This window comes from Heptranchias perlo, chromosome 5 (genome assembly GCF_035084215.1).
Source record: "Heptranchias perlo isolate sHepPer1 chromosome 5, sHepPer1.hap1, whole genome shotgun sequence".
Classification (NCBI taxonomy): domain Eukaryota; kingdom Metazoa; phylum Chordata; class Chondrichthyes; order Hexanchiformes; family Hexanchidae; genus Heptranchias; species Heptranchias perlo.
In genome coordinates, this window is record NC_090329.1 from 40751722 (window position 1) to 40773766 (window position 22045).

At 40.4% G+C, this 22045-nt stretch overlaps 1 protein-coding gene across 5 annotated transcripts in view; it reads right to left on the reverse strand.

The window, feature by feature from the left end:
* The window catches only part of rock2a (rho-associated, coiled-coil containing protein kinase 2a), a 203307-nt gene that overhangs the window by 29185 nt on the left and 152077 nt on the right, over positions 1 to 22045 (reverse strand). For all 5 annotated transcript variants that reach the window (XM_067984276.1, XM_067984274.1, XM_067984272.1 and 2 more), the window contains 8 exons: positions 18636 to 18796; positions 18128 to 18312; positions 15574 to 15643; positions 14543 to 14646; positions 13893 to 14079; positions 10632 to 10725; positions 8223 to 8317; positions 5254 to 5445 (listed from right to left, as the gene is read on the reverse strand). In XM_067984276.1, the coding sequence (XP_067840377.1) occupies positions 5254 to 5445; positions 8223 to 8317; positions 10632 to 10725; positions 13893 to 14079; positions 14543 to 14646; positions 15574 to 15643; positions 18128 to 18312; positions 18636 to 18796 (1088 nt within the window). The remainder of the gene's footprint in view (positions 1 to 5253; positions 5446 to 8222; positions 8318 to 10631; positions 10726 to 13892; positions 14080 to 14542; positions 14647 to 15573; positions 15644 to 18127; positions 18313 to 18635; positions 18797 to 22045) is intronic.

A 22045-nucleotide genomic window follows, 5' to 3' on the forward strand; every position in this document is an offset into this window, starting at 1 on the left:
GGCTGCAGATGTCCACGACTACATGTCGAGTGATTCTGAGTCTCCATGTGCACTGCTGCTCAGAGAGGTCCAGGAAGCTGAGCCTTGGTCTGTAGACCCTGTGGCAAGGGTAGTGCCTTCTGCGACGCATCTCTCTCTGCCGTTGCCCTCCCTCTTACTGTGCAGGTGGACGTGTCACAGCACTGTGTTGTGGAGCTCCACGTGTCAGAGGTGGACGGCATGGCCGGCGATGCTGTTCGTCCTCTGAGGAGGTCATGACTGCAGCTACAGCGGCCCCTATCCGGAAGATGTACATTTGGGGCGGTCCGCAAGGTAGGTAAATGTGTCTGAACACCGGGGTAAGTGTGCAAGTTTGTGAATTTTATTGTTAGGAGGGTGGTGGTGGCCAAACTTTGTCCAAAGTGACAGAGTGGCCTCCCGCAATGAGTGAGGGTCTCCCCCCACCACCTGTCAAATGGACCTTTGCAGCTGCCACAGGCTGGTGGCTGCAACACGTCCATTTCAACTGGGAGTGTTTCCCCCAGTACGGAAAACAGTAACAGTTGAGTTGAAAATCAACACCCCTCCTAAAATATCCTAGATGTGGAGATGCCGGTGATGGACTGGGGTGGACAAATGTAAGGAGTTGCACAACACCAGGTTATAGTCCAACAGCTTTATTTGAAATCACAAGCTTTTGGATAAAGGCACCGCATATATAGTCAGAGAACAATGCGGTGCCTTTATGGAACCCTTCACTCACCTGACGAAGGAGCAAAGCTCCGAAAGCTTGTGATTTCAAATAAAGCTGTTGGACTATAACCTGGTGTTGTGCAACTCCTTACATAAAATATCCTACAAATCAGGTCTGCAAACAACCTGAACTATCTACTTAATTGGTTTAAGTGGGATCCTACCGGCAATTAAAGCTTTAATTGCCGGCAGCAGTCCCGCATGCGGGGGCTGCGCGCGCATCTAAGCGCATCACTGGGGCACCCCGAAGTGGGCGGGTTGGAGCCAGGCTCCGGACCCGTCCCGGGAATCCCCGATTTTTGGAGCCCCCCGCCACAAACGCCCAAAAATCGAGCCCTATATGTTTGTCAGTATAATGGACACAGAACCGTTCAGCACAGGAAGTTGCCATTCTGCTCAATGTATCTGCGCTGGATCTTAGCTACAGCAATCCAAATCTAATCTGAGTGCCTTGCTCGCTTCCCATAGCCCTGTATGTACTTCTGCTTCAAATATTTATAGAATATACATAGAATTACAACATGGAAAGAGGCCATTAGGCCCAACAAGTTCATGTTAGTGTTAATCCTCCACATGAACAGTGGTTCTAATCCAGTGTGCCATATCCCTTTATCCTATTCTCTTCAACCACCTATCTTACCTCTTCTTAAAAGTTGATACAGTCATTGCTTCAATCACTAAACTCCCCATATCTTTATCCACTTGAGGTGCTGCTTTTAAGTTGTGAATCTGAACCCTCCAATCCCTTCTGCTCTTCCACATTGCCGAGCTTTCCCCCATAATTATTACTTCTTTTTTCAAAACAAAAATGTACCATCTCACATTGAATTCCATCTGCCTTTTTTTTGCCCATTTCACCATCTTATCCTTACAGCTTATTTTGGTCCTCAGGGTTATTTACTATCCCTCCTTTTTTGTATTGTCTCCAAATTTGGACACCACGCCCTCCAGCTCTACATCTAAATCATTGATGTACACAGTGAAAAGAAATGGTTCCAGAACAGAACTCTGTGGGACACTGCTACAGACTTCTAGCCACTGTGAGAAACTGCCCTTGATTCCTTTCTTCTACAACAACTTCCATGTATATTGCACCTTTAATGCAGAGAAAATGTCCGAAGGCACTTCAGAGGCTAAAAGAAAATATGGACATCAAGCCAAAGAAGGAGATATTTGGAGGGGTGACCAAAAGCTTGGTCAAAGAGGTGGGTTTTAAGAAGGATCTTAAAGGAGAGGGGTTCAGGGAAGGAATTCCAGAGCTTGGGGCCAAGGTGGTTTAAGGCATTGTTGCTGATAGTGGGGTGAAGAACAAGAGGCCAGAGTCAGGGGAATGGAGATTTGGTCGGTGGGGGGGGGTGGGGGTGCTGTACCACTGGAGGAGATTAGAGAGAGATGGGAAGGGGTGAGGCCATGAACCAGTTTTTAATCCAATTTGCTGCCCGCCTCCTAATTCCAAGCCCCTTTATCCTCACCAAAAGTTTCATGTATGATACCTTGTCACTGTCCCCATCCACCATATTCACCACCATCTCAAAGAACTCAATCATGTTTGTCATGCACAATTTTCCTTTCTGAAATCCACATTGGCTGATTCTAATTATTTTCACTTCATCTAGATATTTAGTAATTTCATCTTTAAATATTGTAAAATTTTCCCCACCACAGATGTTAAACTAATTGAACTGTAATTACCCGGGTTAGCTCTGTCTCCCTTGGGTATCACAGTCCTCCAGCACAAACCCAGCATAATTTCTAGGGCCTCCACTATTTTTTCTCTCATTTCTCTCAGGATCTTGGATGTCTATCATCAGGTACCAGCACTTTGTCCTCCCTTCGCTTATCTAACTTCTCTAATACTTTTTATTGATTGTAATATCTCTTCTCTCACTCTTAACCAATTCAGGATGTACCAACTCCCCAATATCCTTCTCTTTTGTAAACACTGAAGCAAAGTACTTGTTAAGTACCCTGCCAATTTCCGGTTATCTGCTATTAACTCACTTTCCTCACCCCTGGGGGTCTGACCTCATAATTAACAATTCTCTTCTCAGTAATATCTTTATAGAATACTTTACTATTCTTTTTAATATTTTTGAGATTTCTCCTCATACTCCTTCCTTGTTCTCCTTAAACTCTTGCCTCATTTTTCATATTCTCTTATGTTTTTTAATTGTACCATTGGCCGCATATGCCCTTTTCTTCAATTTTAATTGTTTCTATCCACTATTTATCCACACAATTCTGAAACTTGAAGTAGTCTTTTTTTTTCAAAAATGGTATATATTTATTCTGTAATATCCTTTTTAAGGTATCCCATTGTTAATCAACAGTCGTGTATGCCAATTTCTCTTTCCACCTCACTTCAGCTAACTCACTCATCTTTCTAAAATCTGCCCTATTCCAATCTGGTGCCTTTGTTTTTGTACGTTTTTTTTCAGTTTTCATTTGGACCTTTAACCGGATCATATTACGGTCATTACTCTCGAGGTGATCTGTGGACAGTCACCACTCTTTCCCCTACCACTGCCAGCTCCCTCTCTCTCAGCAGGGTGACTACCCTCAAGCCTTTCCTCCAGAACACTCTCCCTCCCATGTCGGATTGTCTCCAACTCTACCTCAAGTTCAGAGATCTTGCCTTCAAGTAATCTCACTTCCCGCACATGTTTTTACTCGAATTAACATCTGCCACTCAAAACTCCCATATCCTGCAGGAACTGTGCTTCACTGTTCCTTCCTGTGCTGCCATTCTCACTATATATGTTAGTTAACTTACAGTTAAGTTTATATTCTTATCGACTTCAATTGCAATTAAACCACAATGCTCCTCCTTCCCCCTCAAGCTAAATTTCTGATATGCAAGTACCGTTATCACTCTGATTCCACCTCATTCTGTTACCAGTTCACTTCTTAGTGTGCTTGCTCTCCACTTGAACTCATATTATAGTACTAACAAGATACAATAGTTTTTATTCTGCAGTAATGTGTGCGTTTTATGTGTGGGCACACATGGATACATGCCCATGCAGTGTGAGGGAGGGTGGTGGCGGGGGTGGGGGGGGGGGGGGGGGGGGAAGAGGAGAAGAGGAGAAAGGAAATATAGTTCCTACTGACTGCACCAGGGAGTTTCCACTTTCTTCATGTTATACATAGGCTACACAATATAAATAACGATCAACAAATTTGTTAATACCAGATATTTGTTTTGTCCCGTTATCTATGGTTTTCTGCTGGGAAGAGAAATTGTTAGGATTACTTCAAGTAATACACTACAATCTAGAAATATAAAATACAGTAAATGACACACCAAAACCAATAGTAATCTGTAATAATGCATATTTGCTAAGGAAAAACATATTATTTTAATCATTCCAAACCTATTTTCCACCAATAGCTTAGTCTCCAGTAAACTGTCATAAAAATATTCCTAACTAGTCTGAGGCTGCAACTTCAGACTTCCTAACCATGTAATACACAACAATTATTTAAACAAATCACTTTCTTAAGCCAAGTAGCATTCAAAAGTTGGGTTAAACTGTTTTTCTTAATGCATAACCTAAATTTTCTGACGCGATACAGCATTGGAATGCCAGATTCCCATCCTGAAGGCTTTAGCCTTTCAAATGCGTTATCTCCAATTGGCAAGTTTTTTCCTCTGGACAAATGTATTGAACTACTTATTATTGAGTGTCCTACTAGGTTAGGAGAAGCAAGCAAGCAATTACAACAAACTGCCAGGGAGATTGATCACACCTATCAGCCAGTTAGAATAAGCGTGAAGGCTTCTGATAAAGAGGATAATGTAGAGCTGGGAAAGTAGGGATTTCAAGACTTCCTAATTCACAAGCAACTTTACTGTTAAAGAAAACATGATATCTTTCATCTGAAAATGCTGAGTCTTAATTATCAACTCAGTATAAAAATTGTTCTTCTATTTTATATCCGTCATTTCAACAAAAATCCTAAAAGTATTGGTAATGAACGCTACTATATTGAAAGAATATTAAACACACATAATTATGCCAGATTTTAAGATCTAAATTAGTGAATTATTTTTTTAAAATGTGTATCAATTCCAAAAATGCTTTAGGGATTTGAAAATGACAATTTGATGAAAACTATACAAAAAAATTGGGAAAGCTCGCTAGTTAATGTTTTTTTAAAAAATCTTCAAATCTGTTGAACAGGAAATTAACAAATCAGGACAGCTTGCAACAATAAAGCAAATTGTCCACATTTAAGGGTTCAAAATTTCTACTAGCCTGGCATGGGACCACAGTCCATTTTTCTATTTTTAGTTTGCACCTGCAGAATTAAGACCAACAAATGAGTGGAAACTTGCACTATTCACTCTTATCATTGGAGGTTATTATGACTATATCAACAGCATCAGAAATCCAAGTACTGCTTCAGAACAATATGGACAGCACCTGTACATTTCACTCAAGACAAACATTTTGAACAATTGCGTTCTTGAGTAGCAAAAATCTTTGCCTGTATGGCAAACTTCATGCATCATCTTACCGCTTGCATATCATTGAGCTCTCTCTGGTATTTGATCATCATTTGTGTTAACTTTTCCCGTTCTGACCTTAGGTCCAATTGCAGTTTGCGATTTTCTTTTTCTTTTTTACGAACGTCAGTGTCAGTTCCACGTCTGCCATGGTCCCGCTTCATGTCCTTACGATTCATAATCTCAGCTAGCTTATTGACTGCCTAAATGATAAAACATGATAATTTTGATGTGAATTTCCATTCAAGAATGCAGTTTCTTCAAAATAAACAATTTCCCCATTGTGGACTCCACCCAGTGTATGTTCTTTGGAGGATTCTGGAAGCGTTTCTCCACATAGTCCAGTTATTGAATAAAATTTATAAGTATTAACCCACATTATTCAATTTTATCTAATTGCATTCTTTAGCAGGACATTTACAGAGTCAGAGAAGGATTGACTCCATCTCTACTTACCTTAGTAATGTTCAATCCCAATCCAAATCACATTTATTTAGTTACTTTTTAATGCAACAATACTTACTTTTCTAAATGTCCAGTGCTGTGTAGCAAAGTAAATTATTTCTAATCTCCAGTCTCACTAGAGGCTGCTTTAATTTTCTACCCACTCTAGTTCTGTGCTTACAGTTCCAGTAGTATGCTTATATCATCTATGCTCCAAGCATTTTATCAATGAAAAATGAGTTCCAGTCCAAAAGCCTCTCTTAATGACAAACTTTACAAAGATACCATTGTGCTATCACAATGTATAAATTAAAATTATCCACTTGTTTTTAAATAAAAGTTGTAATTTTGGTCAGGTTTACCATGTGATCATTGACAATGTTTGTACACCTATATTGGAATATTTTTATTAAAAAAGTTGATTCCACATTTTAAGAAATATCTGCAGTCTTGTCTATTTTGTGGTGCTTTTGCAATTCTTTACCGTAATCTTCAATTTCCCCATACAGCAACACTAACTGATGATGCATGTACAGTTTACAAAGTCTTAACATAACAAAATTGACCATTAGAGACTCAAATCATAAACTTTCATCTAAGGCCAAGATTAAATAACGAAATTCAGAAACTTGTAATTATTTTAAAAACTGGCTAACTTTTATCAACTCAAGAACCATTACCTTTAATTTAACATATTGATAGGATTTGTATTGCTTAAAATTGTAATAGTTCCATTGCATGCATTAAAGGACATTTGGCTAGAAAAGTAAATGAAGCCATTCAGGATTCTATGCCTGCGCTCCAAGTCCTGAGAAAAGGTGCCGTTTAAACAACTGGCCAGTACATTATTAAGCTTTGGGTTGTAAATTGTCCTATCCAATTGATGGCACTAATGTTCCCCCTCTTTAATGCAATAAGCTTTTGACGGTTTCCTTTTTGTGAAACAAGGGAGAAAAAGGGAGAGGAAGGAAAAAAAAGGCAAGTTTTCTGGAACAATATATTCTTGAACCAACAAGGTGACAGGCCATACTAGATTAGTGATGAGTAATGAGCCAGAATTAGTCAACAATCTAATGGTAAGGGAGCACCGAGCTAACAGTGACCATAACGTGATTGAATTCGATATTAGGTTTGAGAGGAAGAAGGGCGAGTCACGAACTAAGGTCTTAAATTTAGGTACGGCTGACTGAAGGGATGAGGCAGAAATTGACCACAGTATGTTGGGCAGAACTGTTCATGGATAAAACTACAGATGAACAGTAGGAGGCGTTCAAAGAAGTATTTAGTACAAAACAAGATCTGTACATACCCTTAAAGGGCAAGAGCTCCACTTGTGTAATTAAACAACCTAGGTCATCAAAAGAGGTGATAGTATAAAATTAAAAGGGCTTATACAAATGCTAAGAATAGTCGAGATCCAGTGGACTGGGAGAGATATAAAGAACAGCAAAGGGATACAAAGAAAGTAGTAAGAGCTGCAAAAAGGGAATACGAGAAAAAACTTGCAAGGGATATCAAGGACAACACTAAAGGTTTTTACGTATATTAGGAGAAAGAGGGTGGCTAAGGGTAATGTGGACAGACACAGGCGAATATTGTAATTGAAAATCAGGAAATGGCAGACTTGCTAAATAATTACTTTGTATCGGTCTTCACTGTAGAGGAAGAGGATAATATACCAGAGATACGAGGAAAGCTAAAAATAAATCATGGGGAAGAACTTACGAGATTTAATATAAGTAAAAGTATTGTAATGGAGAAAATAATGAGAATGAAGGTAGACAAATCTCCGGGACCTGATGGTTTCCACCCCAGCGTATTAAAAGAAGTAGGTGAGGAAATTATAGATGCTTTAGTCATTATCTTCCAAAACTCTCTTGATTCACGAACTGTCCCCTTGGATTGGAAAATTGCCAATGTCACTCCATTATTTAAGAAGGGTGGGAGAGATAAATTAGGAAATTATTGACTTATTGGTCTAACGTCCACTGTGGGGAAGTTACTAGAATCTGTTATCGGGGACAGAGTGACTGAGCACCTGGACAAATGTGAACTAATCAGAGAGCCAGCATGGATTTGTAAAGGGTAAGTCATAGCTAACTAATCTAGTTGAACTTTTTGAGGAGGTCACTAACGTGGTAGATAAGGGAGTGTCTATGTATGTTATTTATATGGACTTTCAGAAGTCATTCAATAATGTTCCACACGAGAATGTTAGGAAAAATGGAAGTGCATGGAATTGCAGGCAACCTTTTGACATGGGTAGGTAATTGGTTAGGAGATAGGAGACAGAAAGTAGGGATAATGGGTATGTACTCCATTTGGCAGGATGTGACTAGCGGTGACCCCTAGGGATCTGTACTGGGGCCACAGCTTTTCACTATATTTATAAATGACTTAGAGGGAATAGAGAGCAGTATATCCAAGTTTTCTGGTGATACTGTTAGGTGGCACATTAAGTAGTGTAAATGGGAGCAGAAAGTTGCAAAGGGACATTGATAGATTAACAATTAAGATCTGATTCCATTGTACTTACCTGTGTTTTGAGTGTCCTCTCATTCAGCAGCTGTTTGTCGAATTGTACTTTTATATTGAGTATATTCACGTCCTCTTCTTTCAGCCTGTGAATCTCTAAAACAAAACACAAAACCAGTTGAGATTCTAACATGCCGAGTTTGTGCACCGGGCCTTCACAGATTTATTTGGTGCAAAATACCAAACTAAATCATGACATTTGATGCATCAGCAGACCATCAAGGTATGAGATTTCAATTTGCCAGATAGATTTTAAAATGGCTTCCTTAGTGGAAGTGTTACAGATCTGATCATATATTTTGATATCAAAGTAGTCTGTAGCAACATTACAACAACAACTTGCATTTATATAGCACCTTTAACATAGTAAAACGTCTCAAGGCTCTTCACGGGTGCCATTATCAAACAAAATTTGACACCGAGCCACATAAGGAGATACTAGGACAGGTGACCAAAGAGGTAGGTTTTAAGGAGCATCTTAAAGGAGGCAAGAGAAGTAGAGAGGCGGGGAAGTTTAGGGAGGGAATTCCAGAGCTTAGGGCCTAGGCAGCTGAAGACATGGCCACCAATGGTGGAGTGATTAAAACTGAGGATGTGCAAGAGGCAAGAATTGGAGGAGCACAGAGATCTTGAAGGGTTGTAGGAGGTTACAAAGATACAGAAGGGCGAGGCCATGGAGGGATTTTAAAACAAGGATGAGAATTTTAAAATTGAGGCGTTCCCGGACCAGGAGCCAATGTAGGTCAGCGAGCACAGGAGTGATGGATGAACTGGACTTGGTGTGAGTTAGGATATGGCAGCAGACTTTTGGGATGAGCTCAAGTTAATGGAGGGTAGAAGATGGGAGGCTGGCCAGGGGAGCATTAGAATAGTCAAGTCTAGAGATAATAAAGGCATGGATCAGGGTTTCAGCAGCAGATGAGCTGTTAAAGATAATATTAGATAACATATGCAATTACAACTTGAGAAATAAAACACTCCTACATTTAAAATAAAGATGATGTACTTCAACTGTACCTCCATGTTTTCCATGCAGCTTAAGAGGAGGTATTAACAAAATGCAGCAATTTTTAATTTTTTTTTTAAAAAACCTTGTATGTGATTTTTCAAAAAATAATTTTTCATTTCAGTTTACAACTTATGACATTCCAATTACTGGACTATTCATACTTTGAAAAATTGAAGAGATTGTCCAAACAAAATATTATAAACTCATCGCTTAATTGGTGCTCAGCTGCTTCCCGCTGCACTGGAAAGAAACTATAGTGCTACTTTCAGCCCAATATTTAATTTCTGGCCAATTTCTGGTGAATGTAGGAGTAATAGTTGTCACCAGATACTAAAATTGCATGAATGGTATCATCAGATTTGCCTGTAGTGTAGGAAAGATAATTAGGGTGAAGTTTGATGCAAGTAGGGAACGGCAATTGCTAACAGATTTGCACAAAAAGGAATAAAGTATAAGCTTGATATTGATGTCAGTAAAAAAAAGACCTGCATTGATATAGCACCTTTCACGACCTCAGGATATCCCAAAGAGCTTTACAGCCAATTAAGCACTTTTGAGGTGTAGTCACTATTGAAATGTAGGAAACGCAGCAGACAATTTGCGCACATCAAGGTCCCACAAACAGCAATGTGATAATGATCAGATAATCTGTTTTTAGGTGTTGATTGAGGGATAAATATTGGCCAGGACATGGAGAAAACTTCCCAGCTCTTCTTTGAAACAGTGCCATGGGATCTTTTACGCCCAACCGAGGGCAAACGGGATCTTGGTTTAATGTCTCATCTGAAAGATGGCACATCCAACAATGCAGCACTCCCTCATTACTGCACTGGAGTGTCAGCCTAGATTTGACCACATTGGTTAGAAAAAAAACAATACAAATCCTAGCAGTTTAATACGTTCAAAGTTCTTCCTTTAAATTTTGGCTAAAACTGATGTGATATCCATATCTCTGCAATATAGATCTTCTACGGTCTGGCACTATTTTATTTATCTCAATGTCTACAGATCTCCTGGGCAATACAATTCTGTCACCAGAAACCATTGCAAGTGTGCCTTTAATGGCATGTCACTGGCAGTATTAAGTATAACTAGGTCAGGTACTGCATGCAGGGTAAAAATCTTGTTCATGTTTATAATATGCACAAAATCAAAACCTTTCTGACACTAATCATTGTTATTGCCTCTCAGTGAAATTGCCCCTTATGCTTACATAAATGAATACATTTCAAAAAGCAATTTGTTGGTTGTGAAGTGCTTTGGGATTTCATGAGGATATAAGATGCAATGTAAGTTGTTTCTCCAATATCAAATTGAACAGTTCACTGAAAACTGGGTTGAGTGCGCACAAAGGAATTATGATGCATCTATGTTTTATTTTGAATTTTAGTTTGTACTCACGGTCCTGAAGCTCCTTCACCTTGTTGTTCAGTTCCTCCTTCTCAGTTGCAAGATTTGCTACATCAGCAGTCAGTGTTCTATTAGTCTCCTCCAGCTACACAACAAATTAAAATATTCAAATCAAAACCATTTCCAAATTATACAAATGTATAACCTTCTTAAACTTGGTTTATTTTGGCAACTGTATAATAGTTTCAAAGTGTACTGTATAGCAGTTTCCAATTCATCAGTTTTAACTAAGCCAACTGTGCTCAATGAAAGTTAATAAAATTTTGCTTCATGAATGGAAGAAATTCTTGCTGCAGATTCCTATATATATATTGGGCACTTGAGGCCTCTCCAAACAAAAGAACAATTTTGAAGCAACTCTGTTTTAAATATTATGGTGATGTTACATTTTTGATATTCTGAAATTGTTTCATATCATGAAATGAAATTGTACTGCATTCCTTTCTAATGAATGCCAGACTTTCCTGATTCTGCAATGTGGTTATAATGTGCAGTTTGTATTGTGGCTATATGACAAGTCACTTTAATCTTTTACACCAAAGTTTTCAGCAGGCAGTGTGATAAATAATATTCAAATTGTATCACAGAAAAACATTTTAAATTTTTCAAAGTGATTTTTAAATCAGATCTGTACCCTCACATCTCTCAGTGATCTGAAACTTTGGCAAAAATTATTTCCCACCGTAAACCCACCAGTTCAGGTTTTCACTTGCACCCAGAACCACTCCAACACCATAAATATATTTGGAATCTAGTGCTTTAAACCAACCAATATGCTGATCTAAATGTGTACAAGAGAAGTTGTAGATTACAACAGAGACAAAGGGCCCGATATTAGGAGGGTGGCGGGTTCGCAGCGTGGGTAACGCACCCAGTGAAATCGGGGTGCTCCGCACGGAATCGCAGGCTAATTGGAGCCACTTACCTGTGCTTCCTGGTTTTGCGCTGGAAAGCTGCGCATCGGGCACACTGCGCATGCGCAGCATAGGCTGTCAACTGGAGGAGCTCTATTTAAAGGGGCAGTCCTCCACTGACTGATGCTGCAGGAAATAGGAAAAATTATAGCATGGAGCAGCCCAGGGGGAAGGCTGCTCCCAGGTTTAATGATGCCTCACTCCAGGTATTATTGGATGGGGTGAGGAGGAGGAGGAGGACAGAGATTTTCCCCCCAGCGGGCGGGAGGAAGAGGCCGGTCTCTGCCACCAAGAAGGCCTGGCTCAAGGTGGCAGAGGAGGTCACCTGCACCAACATATTGCACACCTGCATACAGTGCAGGAGGCGTTTCAATGACCTAAGTAGGTCAGCCGAAGTGAGCGCACTTACTCATTCCCCTACACTCCGTCTGCCACATCACCGCCCCCATCCCACATCTGCTTCTGCACTGCCAACACTACTCTGTCACATCACTCCTCACACCCACTCAAAGCTCATCCTCATCTTACCTGCACTTACTCACCTCGCCAGTACTCACCCCACCACTACCATTCAACCCGATCCTCATACAATCTCATGGCTCTCTCTCATACTCACCCTCTCATGCATCTCTTTCACGGTCAGCCTCACTCAACCTGCCATTACCTGTGCTGCAGCCACAAGGCATGCATCACATATGTGCAGTAGGAAGCGTAAGGCAAATGTGTCGTGAGCATGAAGGGGATACACAAGGGTGTTTGAGGGTTTGTCATGGTTTTTACTTATATTTAATTTCTGATCAACTCACATTACATATTATATTGTCACCACTACTGCCATGTCTTTGCAAATATTGTCTGGTTTGTGCAATAATGTCCTTTCCTGAGGATCACTATGAGGACCCACAACTGATGCCACCCATTGTGTCACTGCAGAGTGGGTGTAGGTGTATTTGTCGGGCTCTTTTGTGCAGACGACTGAGAGACGTCGGCGATGTCCCCGGTGACACCCTGGAAGGATGTGGAGGAGAAGTTGTTGAGGGCAGTGGTGACTTTGACAGCGACAGGTAAGAAGATGGTGCTTGGGCCAGCCAGGAGCAGCTCGGCATGAAGGAGGCTGCAGATGTCCACAACTACATGTCGAGTGACTCTGAGCCTCCGTGTGCACTGCTGCTCAGAGAGGTCTAGGAAGCTGAACCTCGGCCTGTAGACCCTGTGGCGAGGGTAGTGCCTTCTGCGACGCATCTCTCTCTGCCGTTGCCCTCCCTCCTGCTGTGCAGGTGGATGTGTCACAGCGCTGTGTTGTGGGGCTCCACGTGTCAGAGGTGGACGGCGATGCTGTTCGTCCTCCAAGGAGGTCGTGACTGTAGCTACGGTGGCCCCCATCCTGAAGATGTATGTTTGAGGGGGTCCACAAGGTAGGTAAATGTGTCTGGACACCGGGGTAAGTGTGCAAGTTGGTGAATTTTATTGTTTGGAGGAAGGTGGTGGAGGCCAAACTTTGTCCAAAGTGACAGAGTGGCCTCCAATGAGTGAGGGTCTCCCCTCCCCCCCAACCCCGCAAACCTGTCAAATGGACCTTTGCAGCTGCCACAGGCTGATGGCTGCAACACGTCCATTTGAACTGGGAGCGTTTCCCCCAGTACGGGAAACAGTCTCAGTGGATTGCAAAATCCCACCCCTCCTAAAATATCAGGTCAATCAGGTCTGTAAACGACCTGAAGTACCCGTTTAATTGCTTTAAGTGGCAACGCGCCGGCAATTAAGTCCCACATGCGAGCGCTGCGCGCGCACGTCAGCGCGTCACTGGGAAACCCGGAAGTGGGCTCCAGACCCGCCCCGGGAATCCCCGATTTTTGCAGCCCCCCGCCACGAATGCACCCGCTCGGGGGTGCGAAAATCGAACCAAAACGCCTCGTCCCTGCTTGGTGGCACGTATCACCTACAATGCACAAGATGCACTCAATTATTTAATACATATAGAAAGGCCATGATGTGGAGATGCCGGTGATGGACTGGGGTGGACAAATGTAAGGAGTCGTACAACACCAGGTTATAGTCCAATGGCTTTATTTGAAATCACATGCTTTCGGAGCTTTGCTGATGAAGAAGCAACCTGACCTGACGAAGGAGCAAAGCTCCAAAAGCTTGTGATTTCAAATAAAGCTGTTGGACTATAACCTGGTGTTGCACGACTCCTTACATATAGAAAGGATTGAGGTGGTGCTTTGGGCAAAAGTAACATTTCAGTACTATCATTTGTGATGTTTATTTTTCAACTCTTCTTTTCACAGCTTTTGATTATTATGCATAAGAATTGAATTAGTAAAGGTTTACTCACAGATGCAATAGTAGCATCCTTTTCAGCCAGCTCCTGCCTGTGCCTCGCCATCATCTCTTTAATTTCCAGTTCCTTCATAATTTTTTCTTTCTCCAGGTCAGAATACTGTTCCTCTGCAATTGAGCGTGCAAGCTGCTCGGAGTCTGCTTTTGTTAATGTAATCTCAAGCTGTGCTGCCAAAGAATCTCTGAACAGAATAAAAATCAGTTCAATCAGCACATTTCCCCCTCTAGTTGGATGCTCACACAAAGCAACAACACAACACAATTAGATCTCTACTCTTAGCAGTTTAGGGTTTCTCAAAATATGACTTCAGCAGACAAGACTGATTAATATTGTCTATTTAAATACTAGGCTTCAACTTTCATAGATAAGCAATCCCTTTACCACAAAATATAAGCTTCAGTTTATATTGACAACATTTTATTTGCTGGTCATTTATTCTTCCACCCCAATCACCTGTACTAAATATATAACAAACATATTACCTGGAAATGTTGCGCTTTACTTAAGTTTTGAACTCTTTCTATTGAAGATTGAGAAATACTACACAAATACTAAAAGTTCAATGAAGGTACATTTTTTGATAGTATTTCAAAGTAAAATGAACAAGATTGTTCGGAGATTATTTCAGTGAACTGAACTCCCACCTCTCATCCTGCAGCTCCTGCATTTTTTGTTGCAAATCTTTACAAAGCTTGCTTTTCTCCTCACATTCTTCCTTTAGCTCCCTTACTTGAGTCTTGTACAAAGTCTGTAGAATTTAAAAGCAGCAATAAAAGTAAACCACAGACTATAATTTACATGTAAAAATAAACCATTATACTACATTCTTAAATAACTGTACTTCCACCATTATGTGACAAAAAGTAATTAGAACCACCAGTTACATAAAGCCATGCTTATTGGAAATAAATCTGAGTTATCTCTTAATAATTCTTCATTTTCAATTCTTCTCTCTTTCTGGCACAGCATTATTTCAAAATTTGAGACTTCGACATACAAAATATTCAAACATCTAAAATCCCTGTGTTTCTGATTATTTTTTTGAATTACATAGAAGTCCATTCTCCCCGCCCCCCCCCCCCCCTCATATTTGTTTCCTCTTTCATTGTTTAATTATGATCTCAAATATTTCCCAGTAAATGAAATGATCTTCACAGATGAACTTTGTTATATAAATTAGAAGTTGACCAAGGTAAAGGTTTAGTTTACCTTTAAAGTTTGCTTAAAATTTCAGTTAATTGTATCTAAGCATGGAGAGGATAACAAACTCAAAAATACTTTTTCATCCCTGTATCTAACTGGATCAATATTTTGAGACACAAGGTGGTATCACAGTAATAATTATATATTCACACTCACCACAAATAATATGCTATAGGCTCAATTTAGTTGCTTATTTTCTCATTTGCAATTTAATTTTTGCCCAAAGTTTAAAAGTTCATTAATGGATTTCTGGTATTTAGATTATTTTCCTCCTGCTCAGATAATAGATGCAGCTGCTCTTCTTTTGCAAGGCCAATTGTAAACAACAGTAGTTTCCTCGAGGAGCCTTTTCATCTGTTATTCATACTTTTAAAGTAGGGCAAACCAAATGATTTAAAATAGCAAAGTCTTAAGAGGCCTCTTTAATCATATCAAGCTTTCCTCACTGTGAACTCAAAAGTAGAGAACATACTGAAAAATACTGTTCTGCCTCCAGCTGGTCCTGAAGCTCTTTCATCTGACCATCGGCATCCTGGCGTTCTCTGCAATAGCGGACAAAAAGCGAAGAGAAAAATTACTTTACAAATTGAAGAATTAAGAAAATACAGGCTAGAAATTACCGTATTTTTCTTCCAGCTTGTAAACATTAGTTGACAATTTAAAAATACCTATAGCCCAAGTCACAAAAGAACCCTTGATTTTCTGTGTTTCCTACAACATAGGGCTTGATGTAGTTTTTTTTTTAAAAACGCTAATTACATTTTTATCACAGGAACACTGGAAAGAACGCTTGTTCCAACAGGCAGCCAATTGAGTTCCCCCCATTCCCAAAATATTTCCCTTCTTTTCCTGCCAGATAACAAAAATAGAAAACACAGATTCAATCATTGTACAATGTGTTCACAAGGTATTTGCAGGAAATAAACATATGAAAGTTAGTATACCAATTAATGCTTCTCCCATTCCTTCTGTGCTGTATCATTCTATGATTCTATGATAACTAGGCCTTTAATTTTGACATTGACACACGGTACTCAAGTATTTGCACAGATTTTTGCCAAAATTTGATTGTGATCAGCATGTGTGTTCACTGGAAGGGAGAGGTGGTATATTCAGAGTATAGACCTTGATTCCCAATTGTAGTAAATAATTTTTTTTTAAAAAAGAAAAACTACTGCCTTCCAGCAGAAGACATTTATTTACAAATGTTATATCACCTACCACTGAAAGTCAATCTCACATACAAACAGGGACTGCTGTCATCTCACAGGAAAGAAACAGAGGGCCACTACTTTTTAAGGAACTTCATTTGCACCATTGAAAATTTTCCTTCACCCTGTTGTTTACAAGATATCATTCTGAACCACACCTGTATTTTTTTGTAAACTGGAGGCAAAGCTACAAATATAAGCTGCGCCAAGCAGCATTAGGCGCAAGGATAATCAAAGGATAGGGTAGGCACAATCTTTGTGGGTGGAGTTTAAACTTTTTTTTAAACAATGAGATCTATACCAGGTAAACCAACATGCTTCCCCATTTGTTTAATCATTGCATACGCTAGGCACAGGTGTGGCATTAGTGCTAAATTGGCCTTCTGGTTTTCAAGTTTTATTTCCCCACCCACAGATTCAAGCATAAAAAAAGTGGGCAAATTAGCTGCACGCAAATATTTGTCAGAAAAACATCCTTGCTTCGTTTCTTGGTGTTTTACACCTTTTAGCTCTCTCACATGGTTGAGTCTCAACTCCCCATACTTTTAAGAGTGTCCATCCCTTCCTCGAGATCAATATAAACTTTGATGTTGCATCTGGCTAAATCAAATGAACAAGAAACCCTGTTTGCTAATAGACTATCTTATACCTGTCAGTTAAGTCTTTGGAAACAGCATCACATTAGGCCTTGGTTAAAGTTGAAAATATGAATCAACTTTATTATACTAACAATGAACAAGTGAATAATCTAAAAATATCATTGTTAATATAGTTACAGTAGATCTCCCAGAGTAGACAATATAGTAAACATAACTCTAAGAGCTAATCTAATCTTTCATAAATTGACAAGGAGATTGAAAGAAAATTAGCTGCCCAAGAGTAGTTATATAATCACAAGAGATGCTTAATGTAAATCCAATAACGTCAAAGCATTGATGATTTATCTCAGTAGCATCCAAATAGTATATTCTGAATTGTGAAGATTAAAAAAAGAGCAGTCAGAGATGATAAATATTCTAAACTTGAACATAAATTGCCGAAACACAGTTTGGTACTTCATTGGTTCCAAACTGATTGTTCAAAAAGAACCCCAGAGGATGACAGGGAAATAGTTATAAGACAACACTTCTTACTGGGTTTTGAACCATGCATGAGTGGTTTAAAGGAGTCCATTTTTGAGAAAAAAAATTGTGCCTGATGCACTTATGAGATTTGGCAAAATTCCTATGAAGCATTTGAGTTAAGAGTAAACAAGTTAGTTCCTTGGACTCTACATGGCCACAGTTTTTCCATACTTCCTACCCTGTAATTTCTAGAATAAAGTAGTTGCATGCCTTACTGACAATTTTGGTACAACATTATGACTCCCCAAAAATCTGAAATTTTTGAAAAAAGAATTTGGCTGAAAGTAGCAAGTCTGTATCCCATGTGTGTCACCACTCAGATGAGCTAAGAAAACAGCAGCATCCTAGCCCTTCTGCAGATCTACTCATTTTTCCCAGCAGTGTGCACATAAGTGACAAATTCAATTACTGCACTCATCACTCACAGATCCAGAGGTGGAAGGACAGACTGGTAATGTATAACATCAGGAGATTGGACAGGAATTTACAACTGACAATACCTCACAAATATAGTTTGTTGATCTGCATATTGTATGGTTGTGGCATTTGACAGATACTCCTTGTCCAACTCAAATCTGAAAAGCTGGGAGCTTTGCTGCCTGCTATATTGCTGGTTTTCCAACCAAAAATCTATGCTATTTACATGGAACATATGGAGAGAGCAAAATGCATTGCTGAAGGTAAGACATACTTTCGGAGCTCTCCTATCTGCTTTTCCAGGCTCAGTTTAGTCTCCAGCAAGTGATTTATTTCCTGCTTGAGCTGTTTCTCTGACATTTTCAATGAATTGACTTGTTGTGTCTGCATCTTCAAGTCATTCTGAGTTAAACTACGTTTTTGCGTCTCCTGTTCTATCTTCAACGACAAATTTTTAACCTGCAAAAGAAAATTTTTCATTGATTTCATCAGAGATTTTACACCAGCACTGTAGAACAAATATTTGAGTACAAAGGAATCATTTGTGATTTACACCTCTCCAAACTGTGCAGTGGATAAATTAATTAGTGTTGAGCAGAATCACATCAGTTACCCGTATGGCAGAATCAAACATTCTCAAAATATTTATACAAAGTTGTTATTAGAATGAGTCTATTAATGAGAAACTCTGTGCAAGCTGTGATCCCAGCACAGATGTACAGGTTCAGTTAAGCAAATTGAATCACTTCTGTGGTTAAGCACCGTTAGGTAGTGACACTCACCTCCTCAGTTAATTTCTCCTTTTGCCTAAGCAATTCTTCTATTTTTTGCTGTGCTTGTTTAATATCGCAGTCTAACATTGAACGCTGCTTTTCAGCTTCCAGTAAATGGTTTTCAACTTTTTGCTTTGAACTTCTCTCTTCCTGCAGCTTCTTTTCCATTTCTGTTAGAAAAGCAATTTCAAAGAAAGTCATTAGAACAAGTTAAATACATTACATTACATTCATGTACCCCATGCAGTGGTAGTACATGGATTCTGACAAAAAATTCCCCTTACAGAGTGCCAAGGTTTCAACAAAGCTGTCCTAGACTGGTGCTGAGGTGGGAGTAGCGTCACTTCTTCAAAAGAAAACAGGAAAGAAATTGAGATCAAGTCAATTTACACTATTTAAGTGGCTGATTTTAAGAATAAAACTGGTGAAAATGTGGAAACGGAATTCGTGGCTTCTCTTTGGGTGGGGACTGGTATGTGGCATGTGCGTTGAAGGACAGAGTGGGGAAGAAAATCACTTGCAAGATGTGCATAAGATGAAAATACTAACAGAATGTTGCAATTACTGTAACAACAGCTTTTCAACTATTTTCAAAAATATTGTGATATAAAGTTATAACTACAGCCACTGAAAACATTCAAGCTTGCATAGAGGTTTAAAAGAGAACAGGTAAATCGCATGGTGTCAAAAGTGTATTAGAATCTAGTGCATCTGTAAATTCCACCCTTATTTTGTGACAGAGATTAATGTGGTGCGATGGTCCTCATTATTTCTGCGCATTAAAATTTTGACATGCACATAAGATTTCCTGTTGTCTGACTTGGGGGGGGAAGTTAACGCGAGGCACGGTCCCTTCAAAAACTTAGCACCACACGTAGCCAATTTGGTCAGTTAATATCCCCCCACTCTGACATTTACATGGCCTTGTCCTGGGTGTGCATTTAATTACTTAGCTGGGAAAGGAGCATTGAGACTTCCAAAAATATAGCAAGATCACAAAACATGCACAAGAAATAAATAGCTTCAAGACAGAAAGGGAGACAAATAGGAGTAATATCATAGCATAGGGTTCTGACAAAAGGTCTTTGACATGAAACTTTGGGCTCAATTTTAAAAGCAAAGTCCAGGTGCACTGGGGGCAAAGAAAATCAGAGAAATCCACAGCGGGCAGGATTCCCGGCTCCAACTCGCTGAAGAACGTGCACAATCCAGTCATCTGGGTGCACGCGTCATTGCCGAACCCGGAAGTCCCACCGGCTTTACGATATTTAAACAAGCAAGTGTAACTCATTGAGGTAATTAAGGTAGTTAATTTTTAAAAATTTATTTAGTTTATTTTTGGCATATTGGCTACTATAAAAGATTTTGACCATACCTGGGCAGCTTTCCCACAGCTTCCAATTCATGCCTGGTGAAACCAGGAGTGAAGGGTCGGATCAATGAAAAATAAACTAAATAAATCAAATAAAATTACATTTCCCGTTGTAAAAAAATAAACAAATGTACCTTAAAAACAATGTCACCTGCACCCCCCTCCTCCGACGTCCAATGTCTCCCTCCCCCTTCTGATGTCCAATGTCTCCCCCCTCCGATCTTGTCTCTCACCTCCACCCCCAACTCTATCTCGCAACGGCCAATGAAGTTTCTCTCTTTCTCTCCTTCTCTCCCCCCCACCCCCCACCTTGGATGTACAGCTCCTGTCGGGCACGAAACCGGGAAGAGGCTTTAATTGGCCTCATTAGAGTTGCGATCGACCCGCCTACTTCCCTTCTGGGTTTGGCGCCCCCAAATCACCACCCCCCCCCCAACTGCCCTTTTAAAATTGAGCCCATTAACACTGTTTCTTTCTCCACAGATGCTGCCTGACTTGCTGAACCTTTCCAGCATTTTCTGTTTTTATTTCAGATTTCCAGCATCCGCTGTATTTTGCTTTTGAGTATACCATAACACTTGAAAAACTGAGGATGAGAGCTCTGAAGATGATTAGGCCCAAAAGAAGCAATGCAGAATCAAAAGATTTATTCTTACTTCTCAAGTCAATGTGATAACGCTTAGAAAGGATATATGTTCATCCAAGAGCAGAACGAGCTTTAACTTTTCCTGGCAAGTTTTGTCTTGCAAGATTGTATGATAAGGAGATGCACTCCAATGTTCAGTTTGCTAGTCTTCATTGAAAAACTGGTTTACCTTAATTGTTGTTTTGAAATGACCCAAGTGCCTAAATGAGCAAAAATTGCCCTATTTACAAAGAATTGCAAATATGATATAGTGTAGATATTCAGCTTGGGCCTCCAATTGGGCAAAAGCCAGACAATGCATTATTAACTCATTCCCTACCACTATTTCTAGAATCAGCCTAATTATCATTCTGTTAGCAGGAAGTCACGTCCTGGTGCAGCAGTTTAAGAGTGCCGTCTATCTTTGTCCACATAGCGGGAAGAGTAAGGAAGAAAAGATTTTTGTTACATTTGCTTCCAGTCATACCAACCACAGGACATCCTGTTTTTGAGATGGGAACCATCAAATTATTATTAAGTGAGGCATAGGAGGGAGGTCCTCTTCATGACTAAAAGATGCCAAGGACCCAAGTGAGCTGCTCAGCATGCATGGGAGGAGGTGGTCACCAATGTAAATGTAGAATACACCAGTTAGCAGATCTGGCTGCAGTGTGCCAAAGTTTAATGATGTCATCAAGTTAGGCAAGCTAGGATAACCCACGATAACCTTATATCAATAGTGTGTTACTAAGCATGCCTGGCAAAATGAGTTAGGTCTGCCTCGCACCTTGGGCTCGATATTGCCAGGGCTGCGGGTTCGTGGCGGGGGGGGGGCTATTGGACACGTGGGTAACGCGCCCGGTGAAATCAGTCTGCCCCGCGCACGATCGCAGCCCAATTGGATCCACTTACTTGGTCTTCCGGGTTCCCCACTGCTGATCTGCACGTCGGGCGGACTGCGCATGCGCAGTAAGGTCTGTCAGCTAGAGAAGCTCTATTTAAAGGGGCAGTCCTCCACTGACAGATGCTGCAACAAATAGGAAAAAATACAGCATGGAACAACCCAGGGGGAAGGCTGCTCCCAGGTTTAATGATGCCTCACTCCAGGTATCATTAGATGGGGGAGGACAGAGATCTTCCCCCCGGTGGGCGGGAGGAAGCGGCCTGCCTCTGCCACCAGGAAGGCCTGGCTCGAGGTGGCAGAGGAGGTCACCTGCACCACCAACATATCGCCCACCTGCATACAGTGCAGGAGGCGCTGCAATGATCTAAGTAGGTCAGCCAAAATGAGTACACTTACTCATTCCCCTACACTCCGTCTGCCACATCACCGCCCCCACCCCACACCTCCTTCTGCACTGCCAACACTACTCTGTCCCATTACCCCTCACACCCACTCAAACCTCATCCTCATCTTACCTG